Source organism: Mesoplodon densirostris, chromosome 14 (assembly GCF_025265405.1).
Source record: "Mesoplodon densirostris isolate mMesDen1 chromosome 14, mMesDen1 primary haplotype, whole genome shotgun sequence".
NCBI lineage: Eukaryota > Metazoa > Chordata > Mammalia > Artiodactyla > Ziphiidae > Mesoplodon > Mesoplodon densirostris.
This window is the reverse complement of record NC_082674.1, coordinates 57375929-57391406: the sequence shown is the minus strand read 5'-3', so window position 1 is coordinate 57391406 and position 15478 is coordinate 57375929. Positions and strand designations below refer to the sequence as shown.

Sequence of the window (15478 nt, the reverse complement as noted above, 5' to 3'; positions counted from 1 at the left end):
GTGGTAGGCAGGGGGGAGCTTAAGCAAAAGTAGAGATATCCAAAGAGTAAGAACACAGTGAAGCCATTTTAGAAAAAGATAAAGATTCTCAGCTCTTCATTTTCTTACACAGGAAAACTCCTTATATTTATTTAGATACTCTTTTATATATTCTTAGGCAAATAATAAACATTACCTAGAATATGTTACTCCACTATATATATGAAAATACAATTTTCAAAATTGTGTATCTCTATAGAGCAATACCTTAACATGCATTTAATTACTTTGATATTATCATAGCTCTAAGATACCTGAATAGTGGTGAACACCCTCATAGGTGTTTCACATTTATAACTTTCATCAGGTCTCCTAAAGCTATTTGGGATAAATAAAGCATTCTTACCGTCCTTATGCCCTCAGCTAAGATTTTTACTTCTGGCTTCACAAATTCCAAACAAGCAAAAATGAAAAAGAGAGTAACAGAGAAGAACAAATTAGCAAAGTCAGTAAATTAATCAAGGGAAAATTACATAGTTATAGGAAAATTCAAAAAAGATTCTCATTTTTTATATCCTGGAATGGTTAATTCTTTAATATAAGAAACAATAAGCATTATTATCAGTCGCTTAATGTATTTTAGTTACTTTTTTTAAGTTTTATACTGTAAAATAATTAATGCACTCACAAACAAGTTATTTTATGTACAAATTAATACTCTGAAGCAAATGGTACCATTTGCCTAGGTATCCACTAGAATGAAAGAAATCATTCTAATCCTAGCACAGCTCCAACTTGTCTTCTGACTTCTGGAATAACAGTATTCATTTCTCATCTATACAGTGAAGAAGCTGGACCAGATGATATCTAAAGTTTCTGACAGTTCTAAATGTTACTGATGGTACACTACTTATATAGCTAATCCACATTCTTCTTTCAAAACTAAACTTCTTAAATCAGCATTTTCCCTAAAAATGGTGGGAAGTTTCCAAAATGTATTACATTTTAGAAAATGTTAAATTCACATCTATTACAAACTAGGAATTGAAAATAGTAATTTTCTTATGAAGTCCTTTATTTCTTACCAATCATGTTCCTAAGAATATGGAAGTATTAATTAAAATTCAGAAATGTATAAAAACCTTAAGGAACAGTTATTGAAAAAAAGCTACAAAGAAATAGTCTCTATTAGTAAGTTGAAGCTTTGTATTAGGAAAAGACTTATTACAATAAAAGTTAAGTGGATTATCTATTTTTTGATGATCCTCTGCAATCACAGTATTTAAAAATAAAGCTACTTTCCTCTGTATGATTCTACTACATAATTGCTAACTTTCCTAAATTTCCAAAACTTACATGCAATTACTTTCACATACATCTCCAAGGAAAGGTTTCACTGACCACTGTAAACACTGATTTATTAAATAAAGTAGAAGTCCATGCTTTATAACTCAGCATTAAATTTCTCATAGAGAAATCAAGAAAAAATATTTCCTATCATAGATAGTAATCAACTGTCTTTGTTACCTCCCAAGTAACATTTCATTAAAGAAATCAAGTTAAGTGGGAGCTGTCTTTCTTTACAGATGATGCCTGTGCTTTGGCCATTCTTCGAACCAGCGCTTCTTGTCTTTTTCTCTTAATTTCTTCAGGAGAATACTTTCTATTTTTCTCTTCTTCCTCTAAAAATGAAACCAAATATAGATATTAGCTTTACAGACTATATAGTTGTTCTGAATAAGTTTTAATTTTTACTTTTTTATTACCCAGATTTGCTACATTTGTTTCGTTATTAAACTATACTTTACTAAATATAAGACTACAAGTACAGATACAGTACAGTACAAGGCTCTAGGCCAAAATAAAATCAAGCACTGATTAATCTGTTTGATGCACTCTTTTCACAGTGAGATAAAATCCATTTGATTAAAACCTGTACATTTTGACTACCCAGCAAATAATTTTTGTGAACAATGACATCTAATTTATATAACCAATAAATGAATATATTTTAAAAACAAATTGGAATTTTAAATGTTACATAAATTGTAATGGAAGAGTAGTCAAAATATAATGGATTAAATTAGATACCAATACCTCAAAGAGTATATATTTACTATAAGATATCCCATGTTAATATTCCTACTCCTACTTTTTTTCCTCTACAAAACTCCAAGATTTTCATTTCAGCTATCCAGGAAAAATATTTTGGAGTAATAGAGTGAAATCTAGCATATCAATAAACATGTAACTCACTGTCAGATATTATATTTTTATTCAGAAGATATATTTTCTACAAACGTTGGAAAACTATTTCAAGAAGCAGGATATCTGAATAAAATTTTCAATATGAATGTCATTTTTTTTTGTTGTTGTTGTTGTTGTTTTTGCGGTACGCGGGCCTCTCACTGTTGTGGCCTCTCCCGTTGCGGAGCACAAGTTCCGGACACACAGGCTCAGCGGCCATGGCTCACGGGCCCAGTCGCTCTGCGGCATGTGGGATCTTCCCAGACCGGGGCACGAACCCGTGTCCCCTGCATTAGCAGGAGGACTCTCAACCACTGCGCCACCAGGGAAGCCCCTGAATGTCTTTTAATATATAGAATATGAAGCATTCTGATATATTCTTATGCAACACACTTTAGTGTACACTTCAGATAAGCCTACTATAAAATAAACAATGTTTTAAATTAGATAAATGAAAATGAGAAAGTTCTATTTTAATAACACATCCAATTCTGCCTCTACCAAAATTCTGACTTCTAATAAAATTAATTCCACAGTTAAATCACTCTGGGTTAAAGTATTAGATTATCTATGTAATGCTATAAAAATCAAAATTTAAAATTAGCAAACCTATTTTCTCATTTAAATAATGTTTTAAAATCAAGCCCATCATCCTAATACATATTTTTTTTTTTTTTTTTTTTTTTTGTGGTACGCGGGCCTCTCACTGCTGTGGCCTCTCCCGTTGCGGAGCACAGGCTCCGGACGCGCAGGCTTAGCGGCCATGGCTCACGGGCCCAGCAGCTCCGCAGCACGTGGGATCTTCCCAGACCGGGGCACGAACCCGTGTCCCCTGCATCGGCAGGCAGACTCTCAACCACTGTGCCACCAGGGAAGCCCCCTAATACATATTTAAGTGACCGTGTATTGGTAAAACTGTTTATGTTGTAAAATCTACCTTTCAGAGAAGTAAATAAGAATTTGCAGCACTGTCAGCAGAGAAATATTATTTACACTGACGTCTAGACAGAGGTTCAGAATTTAGTTGTTATGACATTTCTCTTGTTAACTAAGGTAGATATTTACTCAAAATATACCATCTGTCTCCCCTTCTTTCCTCAGTATAATCAGAAATGAGAGAAGGTGTTCAGGGTAAGAGACATATATCTCAAACTCCCTGGATGATTCTGTTGCCTTTTATTTTCTACATTAATTATCTCACAGACTGTAGCTATTTTTTCTTAGAGAATAATACTAAAATGTACTTTAAAATTAGCTTGACTAATTTATCTATTATTTTAGTCTGAAAGCTGAGAAACACAAGAAACTCAGAATACACACACACAATTTATTCAGTTGACCATAAATTTGGAAGGAAAATAGGTTAATAATCCATGATGGCAGAAAAGAACATAGCTCCCTAAAACTGGCCTTACAGCTGGTTCTGTGATATTAATAAAGTCTCATTAGGCAAATCTGATTTCAAGAGAGTCATTAATTTCTCCCATCAGCACTTCCTTTAACACAATCTGCAATAAAAATACATAGCAAGGTCTCAAACTATTGTGAGGCACAAAGCAAGAGTGGCTCTTTTTAATCTTAATCCCAAAGCAGGAGTCAGGAAACGTTTTTCTTCTGTAAAAGGCTAGAAAGTATGTTAACCTTTAAGAGGCATGTGATTTCTTGTTGCAACTATTCAGTTCTGTCCTTGCAGCATGAAAACAGCAATGGACGATACATGTAAGTAAATGATGTGGCTATGTTCAAATAAAACTTTGTTTATGGACAATGAAGTATGAATTCCATATAGTTTTCAAAAGTCATGAAGTATTATTCTTCTCGATTTTTTTCAACCACTTAAAATGTGAAAGTGGGACTTCCCTGGTGGTGCAGTGGTTAAGAATCCGCTTGGCAGTGCAACGAACACGGGTTTGATCCCTGGTCCGGGAAGATCTCACATGTTGTGGAGCAACTAAGCCCATGCACCACAACTACTGAGCCTACGCTCTAGAGCCTGCGAGCCCCAACTACTGAGCCCACGCGCCGCAAGTACTGAAGCCCACGCGCCCTAGAGCCCGTGCGCCACAACTACTGGGCCTGCGTCCTGCAACTACTGAAGCCTGCACGCCTAGAGCCCGTGCTCTGCAATAACAGAAGCCAACCGCAATGAGAAGCCCGTGCACCACAACTTAGAGTAGCCCCTGCTCACCACAACTAGAGAAAGCCCGCTCACAGCAACGAAGAATCAATGTGGCCAAAAATAAATAAATAAATAAAATGTGAAACTCATCTTAGTATGCTGGCTGTACAAAAGCAGGCTATACAGGCTGGATTTGGATAGGCCACAGTTAGCCAAATCTAGCTTAAAGCAATGAGGTAGTTAGAAGGGTTTTGTTTCAAAGATATTTCCTGGAAAGCAGCTTGCTATACCAAAGTAAGAGGAAATAGAAACAACAGAAAATATCAACAATGTTAATATTAATTAGAATATTAGGCACTATCAATAAACTTAACAGAAAAATTGTAAAGTAAGCTGAAAGGCAGATTATCCATCCATAAAAAAAATGCAGATAAGACAGGAGACAGGAGTTTTGGAAAAACTCAAATATTCCAGAGATATTTAGTTTTTAATGGAATTACAACCATAAGTAAATAAATTCATGTTGGAACCATGCTTCAATTAATTACACTTATTTAAACATAAACTTAAATGTTTAAAACTATTATAGACAACAATTTTGAAGCTTCAAAATTTCTAGTTTGGGTGACAATGTAGAGAAGTATTCATTGTCAGTGCTGATAAGAATATAAATTGATGCAATTGGGGGGACGATTTGGAGATACCATCAAAATTTAAAACATTCTGAACCTTACATAAATTTTCAGTAATTAACATACAATCACACAAGTGTGTGTAAATTTATGTAGAAGAATATTCACTGGAGGACTGTACTGTTGTTTATAATGCAAAAAACTGCAATCAAACTAAACCTCCATCAACAGACAAACCGTTAAATTATGGTACATCCATATAATGACATACTATGTAGTCACTCAAAGGACTAAAGCAAATCTATATGTACTAACAGGAAAAGATAGTTACAATGTATTAAGGGAAAGCAAAACCAAGTTGCCAGATGGTATATACTATATAATTTCCCTGAGGAATGGTTGGAGGAAAGGAGAAATAGAGGACTTATCTTTTTACTTCAAGTTAATCTATACTGTTTTCTTTATTTTTATAAAACTACATATTACTGTTACAATTTTTTTAAAGGGAAGGATCACTTAAATAGGAAAGTTGTAGCAATAATGCCAAGAAAAGCATCATCTAAACAGAAAACAATCATGTTAAAAGATACTAAAAACTCCCTTACCATAGAAGAATTGATCTACGTAATAGGTAAGAATCCTAATGTTTAGCCCCAAGTGAGGGAGACTGATTAAGGAAATCTATAATTACAAGCTAGCATAGTAAATGCTGTAACAGAAGTTAACACTGGGTATCGGAGAAACCCAGAGAAAGCGAACCTTAATCACTCTGCGGGGTTAGAAACGCACTGGGTTTTAAAGGATAAACAGAAAAGAGCCAGCAGATTTGGCGTATGCATGTGGGGGCACTAGGTTTCTGGTGAAGAGCCCTGGGCATTAAGAAGCACATGTAGTTATGCCAGAAATACTCCCTTTTAAAAACTACTACAGTATCAGTGAATGACAGACTTTTCACATTATATTGCATGATGTTCATTCAAATATTTATTAAACATCTAACTGGCAGCTGCTGTGGTAGGCCTGGGTATTCACTGATGAGACAGTTATCAATATTTGATTGCAAACTGTGATAAAAGAAATTAAGGAAATAAGAGAGATGACTGAAAATAACAAGGAAAGCATTTATAGACTGTTGAAGGAAGGCATCTGTGAGACAGTAATATCAATACTGAAACTGAGACCTAAGGATAAAAAAGCACCAACTAGACTTCCCTGGTGGCGCAGAGGTTAAGAATCCACCTGCCAATGCAGGGGACACGGGTTCAAGCCCTGGTCTGGGAAGACCCCACATACCACGGAGCAACTAAGCCCATGCACCACAACTACTGAGCCTGCGCTCTAGAGCCTGCAAGCCACAACTACTGAGCCCACACACCACAACTACTGAAGCTCACGTGCCTAGAGCCCATGATTTGTAACAAGAGAAGCCACCACAATGAGAAGCCCATGCTCCGCAACAAAAAGTAGCCCCTGCTCGCCGCAACTGGAGAAAGACCACGTGCAACAGTGAAGACCCAATGCAGCCACAAATAAATAAATAAATTTTTTTTTAAAAAAAAAAAGCACCAGCCAAAGGAGGAGTGGCGGTCACATGCTGGGAAGCAGTGTTAGCTGGGACTAGCAGTCAAAGCTCCTGAACTAGAAAAGAACCTATTCTGTTTGAGGAACTGAAGTACAGCTGGTGTAGCTGAAGCCTAATAGGTAAGGCAAAAAAAGAGGACAGGAAGGTTAAGGAGAGATAATCCATGGTCTTGTAGATCACAGGGTAAAGTCTGGATTTATTTGAAATATGACGGACAGTGGCTGAAGGTTGTCTTTAAGCATACAAATGCCATATTTGTTTTTTATTTTTTCTCTTGTTTTAAAAGATGATTCTGCTGTTTGGAGACTAGAATTGACAGGGAACAGGTAAAAGAACTGCCGTAGTCCAGTCAGGAAATGTTGGCTTGGATAAGGGTGGTAGCAGGAGACAGCGAGAAAAATGGACAGTTTTCAGATACATTTTTTGAGGTAGAAACAATGGAACCTGATAGAAAGGAGAACTGGGGAAAAGAAGAACTGCAAAGAATCAAAGATCACAGGATGTACTGAGTAAGTAAATAACAACTCTAACCATCATAACTAACAGTTTTATATCAGATGGTATTCTAGCAAAGGCACTTAACTAGAATGCTCTAAATCTTCAAATATTGTTCACCTCAATATTCTGCTAAACATAGGAGTAAGATTATTCAAATTTTAAAACAATGAGATATTTAGTGAACACAAGGATTCTTCACACAGTAATACATGAATCTGTAAGTAAAATTTTCCAGGAAATAATTCAGAAAACATTCAACATAGTTATCGAGGGCCTACTATACACTAGTCACTGTATTAAATGTTGGCAAAGAATTCGATGCAGTCTTTTAAAAACATAAATCACCCAGTGTTTGTATATTCCAGCATCATTATTTTTAAGAATCACTTTAAGATGTCTAGTTAAACATCATAGTTTTTAACTTGTATGTTATGCAAATTCAATAAAACAAATAACTAGTTTGGTTACTTTTCAAAGAAAATTATTTCATACATACCTTTTGAAGTTTGTTTCAAAGATTCAGAAAAATTCACCAAAGACTGCTGTTGAACAGCCTTCCCACATAATGGGTTGGCAGTTTTACTTTTTTGCAAACCCTGTGTGATTTTGGTACCAGAAATACTTCCTGTTATACAATTGTTATTAAACTGAGTAAGAATTTGAGAATTTTTCATCTTTGTAAACATGTACTTAGAAAATCTCACTGCTCTGTTAAAGTCACTCTGAGCTTCATCTGTTACGGTGCTATGCGATAGATGTGGAGTACTCAATTTCTTCTTATTAGCAGCAATTTCTGTACTCATACGATCTGAACTCGCATTCAAACTTGAACTTCCTGTAAGAACCGATTTGGAACTATTCACTTGTTTTGGAACATCAGTGTTATTCCAAGAGACATGCAGATTATTGATCTGACAATTTGAGTTCTTAGAATATATAGTCAAACTTGTCGTGGCACCTAAAAATCCCGGAGAATTTCCACAAACTTCCCTTTTCTCCATCTTCATTGATTTATTTATTTGTAAGCTATCTGTCAATGAAGATGTTTGCACTGAAACGCTGTTCAGATTCAAATGCTTTGATTGCACCAAATGACTTCCTTGTTTAGGTGTAGTAAACACATTTTTGGCTCCATGTTTAGAACTATTATTGATCCCAAGTACACTTTCTGATGTCTTGCTGTCCACTCTAATGTCTTGTTCCTGAGTTAGTCTTTCAATATCATCACACGCTTGGTATAATAAATCATCATCTACATCATCTGCTTCCCAGGTATTCTCTAAGTGATGACAGGCTTTAACAATTTCATTGGTAAATGATGTATCATTCCAATCATCAAAGAAAGAACCAAGCTTTGATGCATTAGTCTGATTTGGGTTACAAACACTGGTTTTATTGCCCAAAGTTGCAGAGCCTAAAGGCTCGACATTAGTAGGTGCCTTCACAGACTGATTAAAAATGGACTTATTTTTTTGTTCATTGGAACATCCTGGGTTCAAAGTAGACTTTTTTTCAGAAGCATTTACATTAGAAGTAAATTTAATATGAGTATCTTCATTTACTTTTGCCAGATTAGATGCAACGGCACAGTCCTGAATTTTGTCTTGAACAACAATTGTATTAAAAGATTTCTCCAATTTCATTTTATTTCTAGTGGATGATAATTTATTTGGTTTATCATTCGGCTTTGGTGAAGATCTGTATTTTGCAGCATCTGTTAATTCACTGTTCCATGTCTTTGAAGGAAGATCTTGTAAAATTTTTGAATCTCTTAACCTGGTATCTAGACTTGTATTCATTCCTGACTTACTTTTACCATTTTTACTGTTAAAGGTACAAATTTCCTTTTGATCAGTAATCTGGGCCGTTTCAGGGGCAGGGAAAAGTTCAGACATTTCAATATTTTGCATAACAAAAGGTTCATTACTTAGTAAGTTTTCCCAATCATCCTCAAAATCACTGGTAGTATATGTATCACTGTGCTTATTAAAAGCTCCTGGTTCCTTAGTACAGGAAGTCACATATGATTTTGTCATTCCAGGATTATCTACTTGATGAGAAAGTGATCCTTGGGTTTTATTTGGTAGTTTTTCAGTGACCAAAGTTTCATTAGTAATGATGTTCTCCTCTTTCAAAGTGTTTTTCTTTCCAAAGGTAGTATCACCGGTGTTCAAGAAAGCATGTGACAGATCTTGGCTTAACTGTCCACTACATTTCTGAGTAGAACCATCAAAAATGGCGATAAAGGCTGCTTCAGCATTTTGGTCAAATGGCTTCTGATTGCTATTTTGATCATTTACCACAAATATCCTGTTTTCTTTCATTGGCTTCTTTATCATAGCATTATCTATTTCAGGAACTATATCATGTAGTAACTGCATCTGTACATTATCTCTGTAATTATTTAAAGTCTCTGCTTCTGAAATCATCTGGATAAGATCATGACTTCTCTTGTTTTCCTCCTGAATCACATCTAGCTCTTCCATATTTTTATCAAATTGCTTAGCCAATTTCATAAGTTCCTCCTCCTGATTTTGTGATTTTAACCTATTAAACAAATATTTGAAAAATTACAACTAAGTAAAGTTCTAAGGGTCATAAATATTCAGTTGTTATTTAACATATTTGAATGTTAAAACTCAAAAGTTTTAACACATACTGATATTATAATTATTTTAAGTCAAAATTTTACATGTCAAAATTAAGGAAAATAACTTATAACCATTTTGATATATTCACAAAACCCAAACAGAATATTAAAAATATTTACTTCACTGAATGTTAGAAAAGCTGCAAAGTTTGAACTTACTTTGTGCAGCTGAGTTTTGCTCTTGATTTTCCTTTTGCTACACTAGGAGTGCAAGGAATAGCAGTTGCACCAATCCACACGCCCAGCATGGAGTTTGTTGTTGGTTTCTCATCCTTTGGCAGAAAGGGAAAAAAAAGAGGTGTAAAAGTACCAAAACCAACCAAACAAAAATCCACTTTAATTATGCTGAATTATTTTCTTAAAACAATAATTTCTGGTAAGGTGATAGCTACTAAACAAACTCCAAAACAATGAGAAGATGGAGGACAGCACTAACAAGCTGCAAGAAGTGATCTATTTATGTTTCTGGGAATAAAAACACTCAGAATTGGGAATTCCTTATTTTCAAAAAAATTTTGTTTTTAAGAATTTAATTAATTAGGAAATGCATATTCAATAGTAAAAGCACATGTTTTTATCAAAAGAAAACTGAACAACTTATTTCAGTTGTCATAAGGTATCCATAAAACAAACATTAGTATCAGAAATAAACCATGTAGCAGGAATCATCAGTATTATGAATAAAGAGAGATACATATGGAGTTTTTTTTGTATCACCTGATTCTCCAAAATTTCCCTATCCCCATTATAACACTTATCAAAAGTTGGGACAATCCATGTTGACCTTAATTGACAACACTTAGGTAGAATTAAGACAACTTAGAATTAAATCAGGACCAAGTTAGAGATAAATGCAAGGTTAGAACTGATGCTATGAATGAGGGATAAGAACAAAAAGTAAGTAGAGAAAGCAGGTAAAGAAGTTTAACCAGTATTAAGGCTAGAAAAAAGCCATTTTAGTCCTGGATCTTTTTGCTATACCCTTCAGTCACTTGATCATGCATAAAATTAGAGAATAAATTTGTGTATTAGTTACAAACCAAACCAATAAATTAAACAAGTTAATCATTTTATAGTCTATTTTTATAGTACCTAGAATGAGCATAAAAAAGCAACTATCACACAAATTTTTCTTTTTTTTTTTTTTTTTGCGGTACATGGGCCTCTCATTGTTGTGGCCTCTCCCATTGCGGAGCACAGGCTCCGGATGCGCAGGCTCAGCGGCCACGGCTCACGGGCCCAGCCGCTCCGCGGCATGTGGGATCTTCCCGGACCAGGGCACGAACCCGTGTCCCCTGCATCAGCAGGCGGACTCTCAACCACTGTGCCACCAGGGAAGCCCTATCACACAAATTAAAATAATCTTATTACTAGATGATAGATTACTTGAAGGACTATTCTTGATAGTTCAGCATCTAGCAAAATGCTGAGCATAAAGATGTCAGTTCATGTTTATTCACTAGAAAGTTAGGTGAAAAGATACCTACAACTTGGTATTTCAAAATCCTCAATCAACAAGCAGTTTTCTTAGATGTCCAGTTGAACCTAGTAGACTTTAGCTTTGCAAAATACCCAAGAAAAGCAATAATTTTGATTTTAGATGCAATACATATTTTCCCTTTTGTTTCAACAATCTTGAATTTAGGGGAAAATAACATTCTTAATGATTTCATTATGGATTTTTTTGGGTCCATCTACCAAGTAATTTTAAATTCATTCCATTTTTAGAATATAAAAGTATGATAACTTTATACATCTAGTTATATATATACATGGGTCCTGTGTTTTTTTATAGTATTTTAATAGTATTTGTAAATGTTATATTTTTTAAATTTCCTCATCAATAATTACATAATTACAATAATTATAATCCAGGTGCTGTAAAAGGTATCTAAGCACGTATCTTAGAGTATACTGTGCAGAGTTGTAAAAATGATGGAAAAATATACACCATCTTCAAAAAACAACATTGTACAAAAAGTATCCCTGAAGAAAGCAAAATGACTGACCAATTACAAGTGCAAATTTAAAAAAATGTCATCTCTGGAACTATTAAGGTGACTTAAATAATTATTTGAGGAGGATAACTCACCTAAAAATAAACAACATGAATATGTCATTCTGAGAAAATGACAAGTTCTTAAAATGACCTTGATATTACCAAAGATTTACGTGCTTTAAAAGTGCTCAGTTGAAAATGGTAATATTTAAAAGCAACTAATTTCACTGTACTTTTTCTTATATACAAGTTACCACTTGCATACTGTTGCCATTTCTTTATGTGAGCTATTATTTCCAGCCCACTTAGGTAAAGAGTCCAATAATTTACTCAGTTATCTTTTTATCACTATTGAGGCTGGCCAGCCCAAACACATTTTATTATGTTTCTTTCATGTGAAACCCACAATTAATAAAGATCTATTGTTAACTTATGAAGCAAGCAGTATATGGTATAAAGGCTATTTAACTAATGAACTGTATGTAAAATGCATTTCTATGACATGCCAAACATGGAATATAGAGCTAGTAGCAACAGAGTTGTTTTGACTGTGTTAGTTGTAATTCTGGATGTTTTATAGTTGCTAAGAAAAACTTTATTTCCTATCTCCTCCACTTGGATGATAGTGATCCTTGCAACCACAGTTTGGGCCAGTGTCATCTATTGTTTATGGTCAACATATAGTCATTATCAAAGGGCATTTCAAGGAAAAATAGTAAACTTCCTATGGAGAAGGTACTAAGCAAAAATTGGGTGTTTTCTGGGTTTAAATGTTGCTAAATAAGAAAAAGATAAAGGAAAGAGGTCCAGAACAGAGGTTGACCTAAACTTATACTTCTCTTACACTCAAGCATTACAAGAGCTGAAATAAAGAAGGAATTTTTGAATACAGTTCTGTTATAGCAAATAATTTAACTATCATAATTAACTTTAACCTAGCATTTGTAGTGCTCTGTAGTTTACATAGAATTTTTATCCAATTCAGTAATCATAATAATCCAAGAAAGAGAGCAATACAAGTAATAATTCTATTTTAATGGCTGAATGAACTAAAGTTCTGAGAGTTTAAGGGACTCGCTTAGGGTCATGCAGCATAGGAGGCAGACTGAGAACTAACTCCAAATCCAATGTTTTTTCCATTTTTATGTTTCTTGATGATATTATAAGCCAACAACTATTAAGAAAAGCAGTTTCAATGAGGAAAAGGTGTGCTATAGACAGGAAAAAGAAATACCCATCACCAAAAACTTAGAAGTTTAAACTTTTATTGTCTGATTCTACTCTTTTAGTAACTTGAAAAATGATACCATATATTGTTAAATAACATTAAAAACAAAATAAACACAAAGCTCTAGTTAAAAATCATCATTCTAAAAAAGTATATACATGTGCTTAGGAAAATATATATTACCAATTTTAAATTATGGTCCTTTTTTCAAAACATGAATTTCAGTAGTAGAAAAGGTAAAAATCTTTGCTGCTCTGTTTTTAAAAAAGAGAATTGAATAAGACGACCTATTTTTCACATAAATGAACTATAAAGAAAAACTTAGTGGCATATTTTCACTGTTTTAAAATAAACTATAAAATACTGATATTTACCTGAGGAGCAATGCGATTAACAATATGTGAGATTTCATCACTATCTGTAGTGTAAATCTGCTTTTTTCTTCCTTTACCTAAAGAAACAAAGACATTTCTATAAATTAAAAACAAAAAACTAATTTTTAAAAATAGTGGTCACATCTTAGAATACAATTTTAATTAGCATGGCTTAGATCACTACGCATTCTGACATTACACGCTTATCACAGCAACATGATCACTTAATATTCTCGAAAAACATTTGCTGTATAAAAGTTCCTGATGTGGATACCCGACTGAAATTCTACAGTTAAATCCTAATCATTAATCAAATATTCACCCAGATAAAAATGTTTTAACAAATTACCTAATTGTTTCGTCATTGGAGAATTCTGATCCCAAAAGATATCATTCTGTCCATCTGGATCATTAGGAGAACTGAAGGCAGATGACAATAAATCCATTTGCAGCATTCTCTTTGGTGTTTCATACATTTCTACATAAAATAAGATTAAAATAACAATTGTTGCATTTTAAAGCATTACTTTACTTCATAATACCCCAATGTTAAATACCAGCATAGACTAAATTTTTTATAGTCCAATTATAAATTTCTTTCCCAGAGATGATTATATTACTTTAGCCACAACTGAAATGTTTCACATAAAATCCCTGTAGTACTTCGTAAGTTTGACATTGTAAATAGCAAGTATTTTAAGACAATCTAATAGCTCTATAAATGTACAATACTGTATAACCTAGTCATTCCATTCATTACCCCTGGAACTAGGAGGTTTTGGGAAGCACCTGTAATTTACAGATACATTTCAAAAATCAAAAGCATTTCAACAGAAACTTTAGAAAAAGTCTATGTTTAGCTTCCTTTTGCCAACTCTATCCAACTTACACTAATTACTTCAAAAAGCTTTAGTGAGCCATTTCTTGGTTTTGTCTAGTATCACTTTGTTTTTGTTTATTCTGCAATTGCTTTGTCAAACTAAAAACAAGTGAGGTAATAAAAGCTGTGTTTTAAGAACATGCTCTAGGAAAGAGCTCTCATATGAGTTTCAATTCCTACCAGGATTTATTAGGAAAAATTGAACACCAAAAAGTGATCAGAATGAAATACTCAGGGGCCCTTGGTTTCCTACCTTGAGGAACATTATACAAAGGAACTTCCGGTTTATTCATAACGAGTTGAGACATCACCAAGGCTTTGAGGATAGAGATAGCTATTTATTCCACACGGCCCCTTCTCTAAGTCAGATCAGGGCAAAAAGTTTAAGGGGAAATAATTCCCGCAGGAATAAGCAGAAGGCACAAGATAATATTTCTCCTCGCTCTGCCACTATTGATGCCTGGAGGAGCAGCCTACAAATTAGCTTTCCTCCCTCCAACAGGTAAACCCCACAATCTATTCCTGTGGCAGGGGCGACAAGTGGGTTGTCACGCCTAACGGGGCAGTGCCCACACTCGGGGATGAAAGCCCTGGGGGAGTGGTGTCGCGTTAATTTTGGACTCACGAGGGAGAAGCCCAGGGAAAGAAAACACAACTTCAGACTCCACTCCCACCTGCACCCGGGGTTTCCCGGTCACGAGCTGGCCTCTGAAGCTGCGGCGCCGAAGCCCAGGGAGGCCCCGCTGCCCACGTCTCACCCTCGGGGTTACTTTTACTGCACGAAGTGGCTACTGGAGGTTGCTCTTGCTGCGGCAGGGACCGGGGAGGCCTCTCTCCAGCCCCACAGGGCCCTGAACCGCGGGCCGACCTCAGCCGCCTCTTCCCCGTTTCGACCACCGAGCTGCATTCCTCAGTCGCCGCCGCTTTGCGCGGCGTGTTCTTCAGGCCAGGGCTGTCCCCATATTTCCTTCGCCGACTCATTGCGTAGGACGCCCTCCACCAGCCGCTTCTCCTTTCACATTTTGCAACGGGAGGAGTAGAGCGACGGAACCACGGAACTACAAGCAGGAGCCCGTGCGAACGGCCGCCGCCATTTTGGCCGGTGGGACGTTCGTAAGAGGCGGATTCTGATTGGCTGCGTCCAGACGAGGGGCGGGGCGGCCAAGGTGCAAGCGGCGCGCTTCGGCAGCCCGCATAGCGAACCTGCTCTACTCTGCTCGGATTCGTCAGGACAGGAACTGGTAGTAAGGGACAGCCGTCTGGCCACCATAGCTGAGAATGAGAGCATGC

At 35.5% G+C, this 15478-nt stretch overlaps 1 protein-coding gene across 2 annotated transcripts; it reads right to left on the bottom strand.

Annotated features, from left to right (window-relative positions):
* Nucleotides 1-1153: 1153 nt before the first annotated feature.
* On the bottom strand, nucleotides 1154-15287 carry ETAA1 (ETAA1 activator of ATR kinase). Of its 2 annotated transcripts, none has more exons than XM_060117227.1 (6): nucleotides 14863-15287; nucleotides 13658-13786; nucleotides 13309-13385; nucleotides 9867-9979; nucleotides 7554-9604; nucleotides 1154-1661 (listed from the first exon to the last, which is right to left on the bottom strand). In XM_060117227.1, the coding sequence occupies exons 1-6, from the start codon at nucleotides 15167-15169 to the stop codon at nucleotides 1534-1536; spliced, it is 2805 nt and encodes a 934-aa protein (XP_059973210.1). In that variant the 5' UTR covers nucleotides 15170-15287; the 3' UTR covers nucleotides 1154-1533. The 2 variants fall into 2 exon arrangements, with proteins under 2 accessions (XP_059973210.1, XP_059973211.1); XM_060117228.1 differs by having other exon boundaries at nucleotides 14947-15287.
* Nucleotides 15288-15478: the final 191 nt, after the last annotated feature.

Bases quoted from the DNA above. Each gene is read 5' to 3' on its own strand.
- ETAA1 (XM_060117227.1), bottom strand. From the start codon at position 15,169: ATGAGTCGGCGAAGGAAATATGGGGACAGCCCTGGCCTGAAGAACACG. The intron at 9,605-9,866 runs GTAAGTTCAAAC...TTTGTTTAATAG, and splicing joins GCAAAACTCAGCTGCACAAA to GTTAAAATCACAAAATCAGG. The intron at 1,662-7,553 runs GTATGTATGAAA...TTTCATTTTTAG, and splicing joins TTTGAAACAAACTTCAAAAG to AGGAAGAAGAGAAAAATAGA.